The sequence below is a fragment of the Perissodus microlepis genome, chromosome 14, assembly GCF_051167445.1.
Source record: "Perissodus microlepis isolate ML-2025 ecotype Zambia chromosome 14, ASM5116744v1, whole genome shotgun sequence".
Classification (NCBI taxonomy): Eukaryota; Metazoa; Chordata; class Actinopteri; order Cichliformes; family Cichlidae; genus Perissodus; species Perissodus microlepis.
Genome location: NC_140474.1, coordinates 22,678,545 through 22,694,497, shown reverse-complemented (window position 1 = coordinate 22,694,497; position 15,953 = coordinate 22,678,545). Strand labels below are relative to the sequence as shown.

The window sequence follows — 15,953 nt, the reverse complement described above, 5'->3', positions numbered from 1 at the left end:
GTATATAACCCACTTAATTGCTTTAGATAAATTATATTTTGGGAATGAAAACATATATCTCAACGTGCCCTTTTTATTATTATTATTATTATTATTATTATTATGATGATGATGATAAAATCACATTAATGAATAAATCATGTATTAATTTATTCATTAATGTATTTATTTAGTTATTTTTATAGCCTATAACACATTTAAACAACAGAAGTTGACCTAAAGAGACAGGCCCAATACAAATTATTTTTACAGGTAACTGGTAAAAATATTGGCATTGGTACTGGTAAAATAGACAGGAAAACACTACCGGTTCATTGAAATGACAACTGCGCAAGCACAAACTTCAACAAAAAAAAAAAAAAAAACATGTCGGAAGTCAACATCACTTCCTGATCGTGCCTCTGACGTGTCTAAAACAGTTTTTTCACTGGTAGTGGGTTTCACTCCTGGGGCATTTATTATCAGTTTAAGTATTATCCGGTAAGAGTTCGTGTTCTGAATGGCAGGCAGGAGCCGTTAAAACGACACTGTATTTTATAAACCCAGGGCTCTCTTTCGCTTTTATCCACATATCTGTCTGTGTTTTTATTTAATCCAGGTACGTGCTTAGAAGATGCTAGACTTCTTCACCATCTTCAGCAAAGGGGGGATAGTGTTGTGGTGTTTTCAGGGAGCCGGTGTCACTGAATCCTTCACGGGGCCGGTCAACGCTTTGATCCGCTCGGTGATCCTTCAGGTGAGCCTCACGGCTAGCTGCTTGTGGCTGTTGTCTTTTTATCCAGCCCTCTGTAACAAGGGGCCAGCTAATGCTAGCACTAGCGAGTAGCTAATGCTAGCATTAGCTTATGGCGTAGCGAGCAACTAAATAAGCTTCTTCTGGGCTGTGTGCCCCCCCCACATACCACTCATTCATATATAAGTTTAATATTTCCTGTGCTATAGTGACATAATTTAGGTGGTTGAAAACACACACAACGATAGCTGCAGAAGCAAAAGCTCCCGTTTACATGCTGTTGATGTCTTTTTTTTTTCAGGAGCGAAGTGGGAACAGTTCGTTTAGTCATGGGGGCTTGAGTCTAAAATACAAGCTCGACAACGAGTTTGAGTTGATTTTTGTGGTAAGTCGTTCATATAAGCATTGAATGAATTAAAAAAAAATCAGGCGGGGATAGGTGTTTGTGTTTTATATGTGTTTATGATCATTGCCTTTTTCTCGTTTCACCTGTGCATCTCTAGGTGGGTTTTCAAAAGATCCTGACGCTGACATATGTGGACAAGTTTATAAATGACGTCCAGCTTCGCTTTAGGGATCGCTATAAGAATGAGCTGGAGCAGAAGGGAGCTTTAAAGCTGCTCAACAACAGCTTTGAGTTTGAGAATGACTTTAAAGTGCTTCTCAGGTAAAGAAACAAAATAATTTCCATAATAAAGACTTAGGCACCAAACAACACACAGGCCAATGTCTGTAGGTAGGCATGAAAATTGTGTATTGGTTTTATGTGCAAATACTGTTATTAGTAATATAAAGCCAATTCATTCATTGTCTTCCGGTAATCCAAATTCAGATTGTGGTGGCAGCAGGGTAAGCAGGGCATTCCAGATGTGATTCTTCCCAGCCACACTTTTCAGTTCTTGGGCGATTGCACAAGATATAAATCTCTCCAGCGGGTTCTGAGTCTACCTTAGAGTCTCCTCCCATGCCCAGAAAACCACCAAAGGGAGGCGCCCAGGAGACATCCTAACCAGATGCCTGAATCATCTCAGCAGCTTTTAACATGCAGGAGCAGCAGCAGCTCTACTCTGAGACCCCTGCAGATGTCACAGCTTGTCACTCTTTTTCACCCTATAGGCAGGGATTATACTTTCCACAAGTCTGCTAGAGTTCGCTTGGGTCCCGCTGACACAGTTTTCGTCATCAGATGGTTAACATGAGGGTCCACTTGGACCTTTGCGTACTTGCCCGCGTTACTGCTGAGGCTGCACCAAACTATCGGCCCAACTTGCACTCTATCTTTCCATCCCTCATAAATACTTGAACTCCTTTGCTTTATGTTCGGGAACATAAAGCCAATTCAAATTTTATTTTAGCAGCAATCAAAATCAAGTCTGTCTTGATAATGGCCAAAATATGTTTTTAAATATTTGTTTTACATGCCACATAAGAAATATGATCAAAAAGCTGTGAGATTTAATAGTTTTGTTGTATGTTTGTTTTATTAACTTAGAAAAAGTGAAAGATGCATCCCTGACAGTTTCTTTTTGTTATTACCTATGTTGACATATATTAATTGTTTATCAAAAGTGTGGCGGAGGAGAGCAGTAAAGCTCGAGGCCCTGCCGGGATGCGGACCTTTGAGCAATCTGGGAAATCTCAAAAAACTGTGAAGTCAATGATTGAGACAAAGGGTGGGGACAAAGGCAAGGAACAGGGTGGCAAGAAGAATAAAAATGCCAAAAAGGAGGGTAAGTGCTCTCTTTCGGTTATAAAAAGCAAACTCTAAATGGGTAAGGGTAACATGATTTCAAACTCAGTTGACTCTAATCCTTTCCAGCTCCTGCAGCTCAGCCTGCCAAAGGGGATCAAGACAAGGCCTCAGCCTCTGGCCAGAAGATGGTGGAGAATGGTAACCAGAGCCTGACTGCCGAGGAGATCTTGCAAAAGAACAGAGAGGAATTCTTCCGTAAGCACAGGCCAGGAGCTTCTGAAAAACCCAGGTAAAGCAGCTGATACTTCCATTTAAAAGAGAGAGCAGGCCAAGAGCGATGTGTGTTTTAAAGGCACATCTTGATGTCATTATCAATCTGTCCTGAATCCCAAGTTTATTATTTTTAATTTTTTTTCTTATTATTTAAAATTCATTAATTTTTCTTTTCCCCAAAACTTATATTAAGTGTTACTTGTGTGTGTGACTGTCTGCTGTGTTGTGTTAGAGCCATGGTTTGATGATGATAATTGATTATTTTCTTTCCTCCTCCATGTTGAGACACTCATTTTTTTTTTTTATTCTGATCTCGTTCTCACAGTAAGTCGCCAAAGCCTCAGAAGCCAAAGGGGAAACAAAATCGTGTTTGGAACATGGGAGGCAGCAGCACCAGGGATCTGGACTACAGCGACAAGAATGGAAATGGTTCTCCAAATGGTGCCGAACAGAACCTGGAAGCACAATTTGATCCGGTATTTAGTGGTCTTTAATCTAACCACCTAGATCCCTAAGAGATCTGCAGTTAGATTAATGTGATTAAAATAAGTGACGAGATGCCACATACTTAGTTCCTCGTTTGTTTTTCAGGAAACGCAGCCGGCCTCCATGAAGGGAGACTTGCTGTCTGTGGAATACGAGTCCAGCGACGAAGAGGAGATGGAGGAAGAGGATGAGGAAGTGGTCATCAGAGAAACAAGCAAGCCAAGGTATGAAATATTAGTTTTAGAGTATCTGGAATAACATTTTTAATGTTGTCTAAACTATAATTTGTGCATTTCTTTCTTTCGTTTTCAGTTCCAAAAAGGGTGGAGGTCTGTTTGGGATGCTGAAGGGCCTGGTGGGCTCCAAGAGTTTAACCCGGGAGGATATGGAACCAGTGTTGGAGAAGATGAAGGACCACCTGATCGGTATGAAGTCAGCTGCAGAAGGCATGATAGCCTGGTATTTGTTGTCTGGTATTCATTGTCCTCCTTTCTGATCACACAGCAAAGAATGTAGCAGCCGACATTGCCTCCCAGCTGTGTGACTCTGTAGCCAAAAAACTGGAGGGCAAAGTCATGGGCACATTCACCAGTAAGTACACATTATATACATAAAGTATTGATTTGTAATTTATAGTATGGTTTAAGGATCATGTTTATATTCCTTCTTCCTCTGAGTGCACCTGTCCGCATGCTGGGAAAAGTAATAAAATTACAGTAATCCATTTTAAACATGAAGTGTATGTCAAAGCCTCTCAATCATCAGAGTTATTTTAAAAAAATAACTCTGATGATATGAATGCTGTAACAGTATGACCCCCTTGACTTGATTCACATACTTGGCCTTAACGGGCAATTCCAACTTATTCATTTCTTTTATTCATTGTAATTATGAATTGTGGTACTATGTTACTTTATGGTGTAATTATATTAAATACACTACATCTGTAAATGATGTTGTGCAGACTAGCACATGTGGGTAACGCCTTGTGTTTGTGTGTGTGTGCAGCTGTGGCCTCAACAGTAAAGCAGGCCCTGCAAGACTCACTGGTGCAGATCCTGCAACCCAAGCGAAGAGTGGATATTCTGAGAGATGTCATGGAAGCACAGAGCCAGCGAAGACCTTTTGTCATCACATTTTGTGGTGTCAATGGAGTGGGAAAGTCCACCAACCTGGCAAAGGTGAATTGACATTGAAATATTTCTGCTTGTTGGTAATTTGAGTAATTTACCGTGTCCTTGTAAAGGTAAACTTTCCTTTGCCTTGGTCTAGATCTCCTTCTGGCTGATAGAGAATGGTTTCACTGTGCTGATCGCAGCCTGTGACACATTTCGTGCTGGTGCCGTGGAGCAACTCCGCACTCACCAGCGCCGCCTGAACTCTCTGCATCCCCCCGAGAAGCACGGTGGACAACCTGTAGTCCAGCTTTATGAGAAGGGTTATGGGAAGGATGCTGCTGGAATTGCTATGGAGGCCATTGCCTATGGTAAAAAAAAAAAATCTACTGTGGCATTAGTAAGGGGTTGCTGGTTGATGCCACACAGCACAGTGTGTTGTACCTTAGCTGTAAAGAAGGGATGTGGCACTTTTAATATTAGCATTGCACCCATTTCAGCATCACTTGTTCACCTTTCCACTTTTGATCCCTGTAGCCCGCAACCAGGCCTTTGATGTGGTGCTGGTGGACACTGCTGGACGTATGCAGGACAACGCCCCCCTAATGACAGCGCTGGCCAAGCTTATAGCAGTCAACATGCCTGACCTAGTGCTGTTTGTTGGGGAGGCTCTGGTGGGCAACGAGGCAGTTGATCAGCTGGTAAGATCACTCAGAAAGTTGAAATATTTTTTTTGTACATATAAGAGGTAATAATTAGTTAATTTTCAATTTGAAGTAAAACAACATTTAGTTCATATCTGTATGAGTCATGTGATCTGCTGCTAGAGCTTTCAGTCAGTGTCTAACGTTACTAAAAAAGAACTTGGTTAGGTTAAAAAAAATTCTATGTATTCAATTGTCCAGCAGAGGGCAGTGCTATTGCATTAAGCTGCTGTTTTGTTACACCCCTGCCTCTAGACAGCATTAGGTTGGAGATTTACATGTGAACTCTTTCCTCAGCAGTTTGTACCTGAACAACTCTGCTTTTGCTTCATGTCCATAGGTGAAGTTTAATCAGGCTCTGGCAGACCACTCCATGTCTGACAAGCCTCGCCTCATTGATGGAATTGTTCTCACCAAGTTTGACACTATTGATGACAAGGTATTTTATTGTGATCACTTTACCATCGGGGCCATCTCATTTCTGTGATTTAGAGAATATTTGAATGCAGTTTGGTAATTAGTTTGCAGCTGCTTTCTGCCTTGTGAATAATTTGCATTATTTCTCATTCGTCATCCTTCCTTCTATACAGGTTGGTGCTGCCATCTCCATGACTTACATCACAGGCCAGCCTATTGTGTTTGTGGGCACGGGGCAGACCTACAATGACCTGCGCAGCCTCAACGCCCGTGCCGTGGTCAGCGCCCTGATGAAGGCTTAAGTTGGCCGCATGTTCTTCTGGTTTATTCATCATTGCAGAGAAGCCTTTGCCACACTGCCACAAGATGTTCCAGCCCCGCTATAGCCCACGTTTCCATGCTGCTGCCCTGCGCCCTCTGCTTTTGGAATCAAATGAATGAACTAAATGTCTCACACAGGATGTTATTCTTCCAGTAAAAGGACAAGTGTGCATTTGAAAAGACAGAACGTGTTGCATCAAAGCCAGAGGAGCCTCCCTTTGTATTATTTTTAAACATTTGGGCCAAATTTAGAAAGTACCTCAGATCAGCTTGTGTTCCGAAACGGTGAAGTCTCATTCAAATGATATATTTGCTGACTGGACCTAGGCTGTGCTATCGCTTTACTGGTTTACACAGTAAAAGCTTGGAAAAGAAAAAAGCTCCCTACCTGGCATTTGTCAGTCAGATTTCTTTCATCTAAATGAGGTCGGGTAGTGCGTGTTTGCTGGATGTGACATTTCAGCAGCTGCCTGTGCCTGAGGAAAGTTTAGTGACCACAGTGCCTGTCTGTCTCCTGTCTTCTCAGTTAACACTTCAACAGTGTGGATACTTACCCACTAATTTCATGGCTTTGCAGGTCAGAAGAAGCAGCCCCACTAGTCTAGTGGGGAAGACAGTTTATGATTTACAATAGGGTGGGTGTGAATACCAGCACTTATCAGGTTAGATGTTTTTTTGTGTTCAACAAGAAAATCACGGCATAGAAAAATCAAGGTCGACAGGGCAGTGCATCAAGATTTCCTGAGCAAATTAACAGTTATGATCTAAAAGTCATCTCCCAGAGCTCCTCACCTATATAACACACAGTTAATTAATTGCCATTACAACATGAAGACTTTGATTCCCCAGTTTATAGTGGATGAAAAGCAGAAATCCATTTGTAAGTTTAGGTTTTTCTTGTTCTTACAGGTGTCCATAGATGTCAGACTACACTTCTAAGTGGTCAATTAAAGTTCTGTGGCCCTTTGACTTATTTCCCCGTCTGATTCATTCATCATTTGTAAGAGAAAATTGAAGTTTTAAACATTTCGGCCCCCCTTTAAAATGTGGTAGTGCAATATGAGAACTATAAAGAAAATTTGAGATAATTTATGAGAATGTAAACGTTTCTAAATAAAGCTGCTATATGCTATGACAGCCTCTAAAGTGGCGCTTGTTGTACTTTGTGTTAGAGATGCATGTACGAAAGGACAGATGGAATACCAAAAGCTTTATTTTGAAAATGGTGCTTATTATTATAAATACTACATCAGAAAACACATGCAAGTATTAAAAGTACAAAAAGGGGCTTTTAAAGAACTATTTTTTTTTTCCTTTATTTTCAGCACAAGAGTGGCAAAGAGGGTGCTACTGCCGGGAACCGCTCTGATATGAAAACATCTGAATGTACGTTTTTACGACAGTCGTTACAGTAACTCGTCCCTTTCCCCACCAAGCAGTGTGCAAATCAAGTTTTCCAGGTTGTGGGATGAGCATGACTGATTCAATCCATTCACACAAGACTTAAAATCGAGAGCAGGGGTTGTGCGTTAAGCTCAATGCGTATTTACTGTATGTTGAAAATTCAGCATAACAGCATGTTTAACTACTGTGGATTCACATGTAGTGTTTCTGTCGAACTGAAAAGGGAACATCCCATTCAGTTACCCGGATGCTTCCCACAAAGTGGATGTTCCAGCAACATTTAAATCCAGTATAGTAGGGGATGCCAGGCAAACTTTTTTCCCTTTTAGTTAAAAATGGAATGAGAAGGGAATCTGAAAAATAATGATGTAATTAAGGTTCCCCATAGATTCCTAAATGTATTCAACAAAATCAGACTTGATCTGTGAGTAAAGCTGTGGAGGAAAATGCATCTGTCAAGAGTATGGGGTTGAAAAGAAGTGGAAGGAATTGTCTGAAAAGCTTAAAAAGGTCAAAGAACATCTACTGAAATGATGCCACTGACAATTGTTAATACTGCCACACCAGTTTGTGGAAAAAAATACCTGTAGTTTTTTTTTTTTTTGTAACTAAAAATCAAGACAGACTTGGATTTTCTACCAGCATACAGTCAGAAAACAGTTCTGAACAGGACGTTTAGTCTGAAAATGTCTTTAGCGAGAGGCCGCAGCTCCGAGCCAAAGAGACGAGTTCAGTCTTAACCTTGAAGGAGGCTTTTCTGTGTGTTAATACCGATCTGCTGTTCCTCTCCGTTCTGTGACGGGGATCCTGCGGATACACATTGAAAAGAGACAACGTGCAAAGAGTAAGCAAGTAAAATTTTATTTGTATAGCACCTTTCTAGATAAAAAGATCACAAAGTGCTTCACAAAGAGCCCACATTTATGATAGATTTTTGATAGATACTGACAAAGAAAGAACATCCATGACCTAACTCAACCCTTCCCATGTCCTCTTTCCTGTCCTTATTTCTCATCTTGTGAAAAACTGAAAGCTCTTTTATAGAGCCCCAGTGCTAAAATAATAAATAATTTAATAATAAATAATTTTTTGTAAATGTGATGGCCCCTTTAACGCAGATCATTCAAAGGCAGGCTAATGTGTTCCAATTCATTCTGCTTACCCCAGCCATTGGTGGACACGTCACGGTTGCAGATCTCATTGGCCAGCCTCTCAAAGTACTCAGGCAGGTCAGCGTACTCGTCTCCATAGGAGATGACCTTGATGCCCTTGTCAAGCATGTTGTCGCGCAGCTTCTTGAACTCTCCCACATCCTCTCGCCGCACGAGCATGAAGTGCTCGAGGTCCGACTTGTGTTTAACCGCCTCCAAGAACAGAGCCTGGAAGGTTGTGTCGTCTACTGTGCGGCCGCAGCCCAGAAAGACAAAGGATTTGGTCTCGTACAACTTCTGAATCTCACGCTGCAAAAAACACCCAGTGATAAAGCTGTATTATTTCATTCACAGGAGAACCTTTCAAATAAACTAGTGCACGTCCAGAGGAAAATTGTAAATCATTTCCAAGACTCTACCTGAGTGTTATATCCTTTATAAATGTGTACATCTTAAGCCAAGAAGGGGGCAGAAAGCAGTGAACGTTAGTGCCTACCATAACCTCAGTGTTCCTCAGTACATTCTGATAGCCAGCAGGGTGCAGTACGATACCACTGGGGTTGGTGTAAACACCGTGGATATGCAGAACACTTAACCTCCGTTTCTCCTGAGCCCACTCCAGCACCTAGACACACAAGCACACACGAGTGCACACTTAACAGTCCATTGCACAAAATCCTGTTCTGGCTGGGAATGGAGCGCAATCACTGAGCAGCAGTGAGAGGATATTCGCCCTGATGGAGATGAGACATAAATACCAGGACTGAGAGGCAAAGTAACGGGTCTCTCAGAAATCTCTGCTCACTCTGGCAAACTTGTGTTCTCTTTAAGAAACCACTCAGCTAAGTTTAAATGTGCTGGGACATAAATGATGGGCAGCTGAGAATTTGCAGAAAACTTATTTGGTACTTAAAAGAAACGTTTTGTACTAGAAAAACATGTGCTTCCTCTTAAGCCCACTTTAAAGCCCAAAATCAAATATTGTTCAATGATTAAAAATGGAAGTTAAACTTCCCTCCACCTGCCTGACAGAAAGGGCTCTTTCAGGTCAAAAGCCTCTTTTATTTTTTCTCCTAAACCGGCCAACGGGGAACTTCAGTGGAAGCCAGTGTCATAAATGTAACCAGAGCACAAGACAGTGCTCGGGGCAAAGTTTAAGCAAGATTTCAATTTGTCATTTATTTTGTCTGAATTTTAGGGAGTCATACCTACAAACCTTCCAAAGTGCTCGTGGTATCACATGATGTTGGGGACCTTTGCCCTCATTTGAAAAAAAAAAAAAAAAAGACAAAAAAAACCCAAACAGCTGACGGCATCTATTGCAGCAAGAAAGATCAATCTCATTTCAAGTAATATTTACCTTCTTCTCATCTGTCAGGTCTAAAGACTCCAGCTTGGTGCCCTGATGGGCTGCATAAATTTCCAGCAGGTTGTCGAAGTTGGTAGTGAGAACGAGTGCGCCGCTCTCCATTAACTGCAGCACTGACCGCAGTAAGTGTTTCCCTGCGTGCTCCATCTTACACTCCAAATCATCAAACACTTCGTACAGGCAGTCCTTGAAGAACGTGGACCTTACATTACCTGTTCTCTGTTTAAAAAGAAAGAAAAGGAAAAGCACGTTGTTATTAGTGGATAGTTTTTTGCCCAGTTGGGGCTTTTACTTCAAGATGTAGTGGGTTTGGAGACCTGTGTCTAGTTGCAACTGCTAAATGAGCATTTTAGACCAAACTTGAGCGCACCTTACTAATGCAGCCATGTGATTCAGGCATAACAAAGGATTTAAACTTGTCGTTAAAATGCCTCTCCTTGGCACAGCCCTTCACGATAATTTAAGTGAAACTTAGGTGGCGCCGAAGAATGAGATAGCTGGAAAAAACTGTCTAAGGTACATTCACTTACTTCTTCTAGTAACTAATAGACTTCGCTTAAGTCTATTTAGAGATTACAGGCTGTGACTTAAACCTCATCCTCACCTGGTGAAGCTTTTAGTTTAAAAAAAAAAAAAAGAAAAAGGTGGAGGTGGGGGAACTGGGCTGCTAAGAATAGCTAAAGGACAATTCAGAAATGCACTGACCACTGTGATCCTAGGACAAGGAAATACTCCGCGGACTCTCACAGATTACAGCTCTAATGGGCTAAACAGCAGGAGTCCTTTCCACAGGAAGAAACTCATTATCCACATCCAGCGTCTACAGCACCCATCCTGACCGCCGTGTCCTTGGCCTGTCTCTGGTCAGGACTTACATAATAACCAACTAAAGCACTCGAGACCAACTCTGTCTTGTAATTCTAATCCTAATTTTTTATAATGCACTTAGCAGCTTTACAAACAAAAACATTCACACAGTAAGAGAGAGTTCAGTGGAAAAAAAACTATTTAACAAAATACTATGATTTGTCTTAAGTAGTCATTGCAATACAAATTGAAGATTAAACATCTCAGATTATGGTCTAAACGATTATCAAAATTACACGTCTTCCCTGAATTGAGCCAAACCTTTGGTCAGCACACTTGTAATTAGCCTCTTCACTGCCAAGGATTTCAGGCCTAGACAGTCTCTTTAGGTTTTAACTTTGGATTACCCCCATTACAGACCGCAGCCACCCTACGAATACACAAATCCATGAAAGTGGGTTAAACTGTCTCTGTCTTATGTTATTGGAGGTCTCTGACACTATTACACAGCTGCTGAGTTCTGTCTAAAGCACTGTACAGTAGTTGCTCTGTTAGAGCAGAGTAAAACTACAATGTACATCTACCTAGCTCTAGTGCTAGCATGTGTGCTTCTCTTCACCAAGAGAAATATTTGCACATGGGTTTTTGTGAATTAAATGCCTATAGGCATTTAACACTCATACAGACTATACATTACTGTGTGCTTGCACTGGACTTTAACTCTGCTTGAATGTGAAATCTGGGCTGTGGGGGTGGGAGTGGGGGACTGCTGGTTCACATTATTCTATGCTTGTTTTTTTTCCTCAGCATGTTAGACCCGGCTGTGTCTGTGGCCAACGGGAGTGGGCTGGTGTCTGCACAACTGTGGATTGAAATAAACACGATGGATAAAGCCATAAAAGCGCTGTTTGTTCCCTTTGTTACAACAGGCTGAGGGCTGAAACAAAGCGTGTTTTATCAATGTCAAAGGTGCGATGAAACATGACTAACACAGGAGGCAAACGGTATTAAGTCTTCCATCTGCCAGCCCAGCTCCAGAGCAGACCGGTTCAATAGTAAGAGAACTGAGTCACATGTAAATCTATCAATCTACGAAACTAATGAGTCCAGCGAGCCGTGGTTTGGTTAAAAAAAAAAAAACTAAACTAAACATTGTTTTCTGACCTGCAGCCTCACACAGCCTGTGGGAAAAAATGATAGCAATGCGCTGCATTTAGACACGTGGCACAGTAACCGTCTTCAAAAACACACAAGAGGGCTCAGGATCTGACTGTAAATGTTTTGTGTTCTTCTACACATAGTACACGCTGGCGGTTACACACAAATGTCAGGTTTATACGGTTGAATAATTTAGAATAATGTGACTCTACTTTGGATAAATCCTGAGCTCCAGCTGAGTCTCAGTCCTCCTCAAACAGATGAATTCACCTTTATCTTCAGCCTCCTCTCCTTTATCTTAACTGCCACACCTTTTTCAGAGATAAACACATATAGAACATGCACTTAGACTGTGTCATTTTTGTCAGGACATCACTGCATTCTGGCAGTACCACACCTCTTCTGTGCAGTGTGTCACTGAGCCTGTGAAAGCTCGTAAGGTTACTGTTATGATTAGGTGGTCAGGTAAAGGAAATTCCTGACAGCTTGGCTCATCATAACATTTCAGGTGTTATTAACCTATGATATTTACCTTTGATGTTTTACATATCTCAAAATATTATGCTTTCATCAGTCATCACTGTAAAGGGTAAATGGACTGATTCTTTTCTACTCAAAGCAATTTTGAAAGGAAAATACTTCCCACTCAACAGGTCAGGGAATATCTTGTCGCATTTTTTTAATTTGTAGCCTTGCTAGCAAAATATTTTTTACAAGGGCGACCGGTCTGGGCTGCTGGAAGTTCAGTTTAACATTCAGACTCTTACTAAGAAGCAGTTGCATTATGTGCAGAATGTGGTTTGACATTGAGCTGTTAAACTAAGAAAGACTTTCAATGAAGAAGGTGTGGTTTGCTCCAAAACATAAATGGTATGTGGAGTGTGACAGATGTGCAAGATACCCATGTTATACTGGAGATACTGGTCCATCATAAATGAGCTTGGGCCAAGAAAAGGGCAGCAGCATTTCTGAATCTTATTTATATGCTTTTATCTTTATTCTACTCTCTTTTTGTATATAACATATATAATGTTTGTATTTAGAAATGATTGTAAGCTGTGGTTTTTTTCCCCCTTTTAAACAGCATATTAGCTTGTTGCAGATACATTTGTATCCTTTACTCTCTACCTTCCCGTCACCTGTGAGATTTCCTTTATTCTAACGTGGCATATACCCCTCTAGTATTAATCTAGAAGTTTCATATATCAAGTCAAACTTCTGCTTTCATTTCTGCATTCTGACACAGAAGTTATTACTAACATTAAAAACGGGAACAAATCAAAAGTCAAAATAAAAAAAACATGGATGCACTTCCAAACTGGCACTACTTAACTAAACATTTTGAAAGTTGAAACTGTTCCAATAAAAGAGATCAACACATTGTTATGCATAAAGAAGATCATGTCCCTGTGATTGTAGGGTCTTTAACTCACAACATAAAGCACCTGGAGGCAGTGAACATAGCTTGTTCTATTACATATGCAAATAATTTCAAAATGACTGAATAAATGTTTGCCTGTATTGACTTTTGTGTTTTTTAAAAAAAAAAACAATCCACATTAAACCTTATGTTATAGATATAGAGGTTTTAACCTCTTAAGATCTCTTATGTCAAGCCACAGAAGCTGAAACAAAATGTCTCCAGCTGGGGAAAGCACACTAAGCTGCCAGTCTGTCTAACATGTGTTAGTGTGCATGCAACAGGGAGGTGTAGGAAAGAAAGCCGAAGAGGAAAGGCTCAAGCAGGCTTACCGGGGAAAGTTTCTGAATGAGGTCATGGGCCACATGCACCAAATTCTTGTCTTCCTGCATGTGCTTCTGGAACCGCCGATTTTCCTCTTCCTCCAGTAGGTCAAAGTCATTGGCTGCATCGAGCAAGGCCTGGATGAGGCCCTTCCAGGAGCGGAGAGCAGGGACCTGAGGGGCCACTGCAGAGCTTACCCCCGTACCAATCACCAGGACAAGCTCGGGGGCTCGCTTAGTCTTCAGACTGGGCAGCAGTTTCCTTTGGGGTAGGCAGAGATTGAGTGACGATGGTTCCCAAGATGGTACTTCCCAAATCCTTCCGACAGCATGAAGGTTAAACAAACTATTTTCAAGCCCACTAACATGCAGTCGGACACTAAACCATACCTTTTATGTAGGGCCCGCAAAAATTAGGAACTCAAAAAAAAAAAAGAAAAGATTTTAATCAGCCCTGTTGATGAATTAGTTATAGTCATAGTGTGCAGCTGGCTCTAAAGCAGCATCTGAGCTTACCTGGGCTTTTTAGCATTGGAGTCTGCATCCTGAGAATCCACTGCAGGCCGCTTCTCAGTTTTCACTGCTACAACAGAGGCCATTCAGCTCCTGTAATGAAAACATGATCAATTAAGAGCCTCTGTGCAGTATGTTTAGGGAGTGACTAGTTAACCAAGCAAAACACAACAAAACAAGTCTGGACCCTAAATGGGAGTGGTGTGTGAAGCTTTCTGAAGAATCTAATTACACTGAATCCTACCAGAACAGTAGAAAATACCTGTCAAAAATGGGGGGAGGTATGTCAATCAATGTAGCCTGCCTTTGTTCTTGTTCCGCATGTCCCTGTTCTGCTCTGCAAACAGTAAATTACTTATTCATTTCCTCCTGCAAGCACACCTTACCTCAAACCTTCAGTAAAGCTACTGTACCTGGAAAGTAGGAGTATGACATATGCTAGTCATTAACTAGATAACAACAACATGTAACTTGCTCTCTTTTTATAACTCCAGCTTTAATTCAAAGCTCCACCGGTTCAATATCAAACCATGAGTAATTAGTAGTAATTACTAATTAACCTATGGCAGTTCGTCATGGCAACATTAATTTCTGGAGACACAACTTCGGTGACATTACATACAATCGATTACGTGTTACGGCGTCATTTAACAGCTAATGCTACGGTACATTGTTCAGTATTGATAGCTTACTCACCTTGGTACCGGTATGGTAATGCCCACTGTTTACTTCGGTTAAAGTGGAAATCCTCTTAATGCGAACCAGGCGAAAGTCAGTCCTTTGTAAAGTGAAATAGCTCGGAAACTGATCTGAATTCGAAGCTTTTAGGTTTTCAGTGGTGTTTAAGCCAACCCGGTAAAGTTACAGTATAGACAGTGTCTTTTACTAAACAACCTAAAAATGTAACGAACTGGCGACGTCAGTTAGCTACAGTTAAAACGTTAACTTCCCTGATGTTCTGAGCCGAGTTACCTTCTAGGTGTTTTTAAAATCCTGATTTAGCCTCCTGTTTACTTGTCATGATGATTGTATAGCATTTAAATCCGCTATCCGATATAAACCAGTCCTTCTAGATAAAACCTATGCCACTTAGTTTCTTCGGAGCAGCGCAAACAGCACAAACGTTACCGGCTCACACCGCTTTTCTACACATTGTCACTCTCTTAACTTCAGCGGTACCGTTGAAGTCGCCGCCTGCTGAGAAGTGCACCGGGTCATATGATGCCTTCATGTGCTGAGCGAATGGCTCCGCAGTCTTTATTGATGCGAGGCACACAGATCAACTCACGCATCGTTGTAGCTATCGGCTAAACGTGTCGGAAAAAAGCACCCAGTCTACAGAGGTGTTGAGTTTTTTCTTTTTTAAAAATGCAAGATAGGTGAGGCTCTACTTTGTTTCAAACCAAAGATTAGGGCAATTTCATTTTTTAAATATACTATGCTTTGATATCGACACGGTAATGTACAAATAGATTTCTGACCTCCACAGCAGCCCAGGTATAGTAACAACAGTTTTATTTAAGGAACAAAACCAACAAATGGACCTGCTTTAAAATTCAAACCCACAAAGGGGAGATTTACAAAGAGCATTTGAAAGCAGCAGATTTTCTGAGCTTTTCTTCCCGTGTTACGTCCAGCTAGGCAAGACGTCTCTATACAGATGGTACAGAGAATCTCGAATATAGGAGTTAATACTAAGAAATAATTTCTATTGATTTATTTATTTGTGCAGATTTTACCTTTTAGGGCCAATAAAGCATGTGAATTCGTCTTTCTACTGACGTCATATATGCGTGGAAATAGATGTGTAATGTCCCGAGATGAATCAGTTTGTGTTCAAAGTCTTGTGATTAAACATCACCAAAATAAATAATGACGCTGTCAGGTGCAACTTTACTTTTTTATTAATTTTTTAAAAATTACATTTCTTTATTAATTTTTATGAAATTCTCAGTTATAAAGACTGCGGTGGTCTTCAAAACTGACGCTAAATTCTACATCTACATTGTTTTATAACGTATGCGAAACAACACGTCAGCACAGACTTTAACAATACCACTACTGCA

The 15,953-nt window shown here is 40.9% G+C and overlaps 2 protein-coding genes across 3 annotated transcripts; one reads left to right on the top strand and one right to left on the bottom strand.

Moving 5' to 3' along the window:
• The first annotated feature begins 374 nt into the window (after positions 1–374).
• Positions 375–6,888, top strand: srpra (SRP receptor subunit alpha). The gene is made up of 15 exons (XM_084950790.1): positions 375–480; positions 599–736; positions 1,035–1,118; positions 1,237–1,400; positions 2,303–2,463; positions 2,553–2,715; positions 3,025–3,175; positions 3,291–3,409; positions 3,498–3,610; positions 3,690–3,776; positions 4,194–4,366; positions 4,458–4,671; positions 4,838–5,001; positions 5,345–5,443; positions 5,595–6,888. The coding sequence occupies exons 2-15, from the start codon at positions 614–616 to the stop codon at positions 5,721–5,723; spliced, it is 1,944 nt and encodes a 647-aa protein (XP_084806916.1). The 5' UTR covers positions 375–480; positions 599–613; the 3' UTR covers positions 5,724–6,888.
• A 154-nt stretch (positions 6,889–7,042) lies between these two features.
• Positions 7,043–15,109, bottom strand: siral1 (SIR2 antiphage like 1). Of its 2 annotated transcripts, XM_084950791.1 has the most exons (8): positions 14,584–15,109; positions 14,150–14,224; positions 13,891–13,980; positions 13,384–13,636; positions 9,658–9,885; positions 8,794–8,922; positions 8,309–8,606; positions 7,043–7,953 (listed from the first exon to the last, which is right to left on the bottom strand). In XM_084950791.1, exons 3-8 carry the CDS (start codon positions 13,971–13,973, stop codon positions 7,883–7,885), a joined length of 1,062 nt encoding a protein of 353 aa, XP_084806917.1. In that variant the 5' UTR covers positions 13,974–13,980; positions 14,150–14,224; positions 14,584–15,109; the 3' UTR covers positions 7,043–7,882. The 2 variants fall into 2 exon arrangements, with proteins under 2 accessions (XP_084806917.1, XP_084806920.1); XM_084950794.1 differs by lacking the exon at positions 14,150–14,224.
• Between the last annotated feature and the right edge of the window lie 844 nt (positions 15,110–15,953).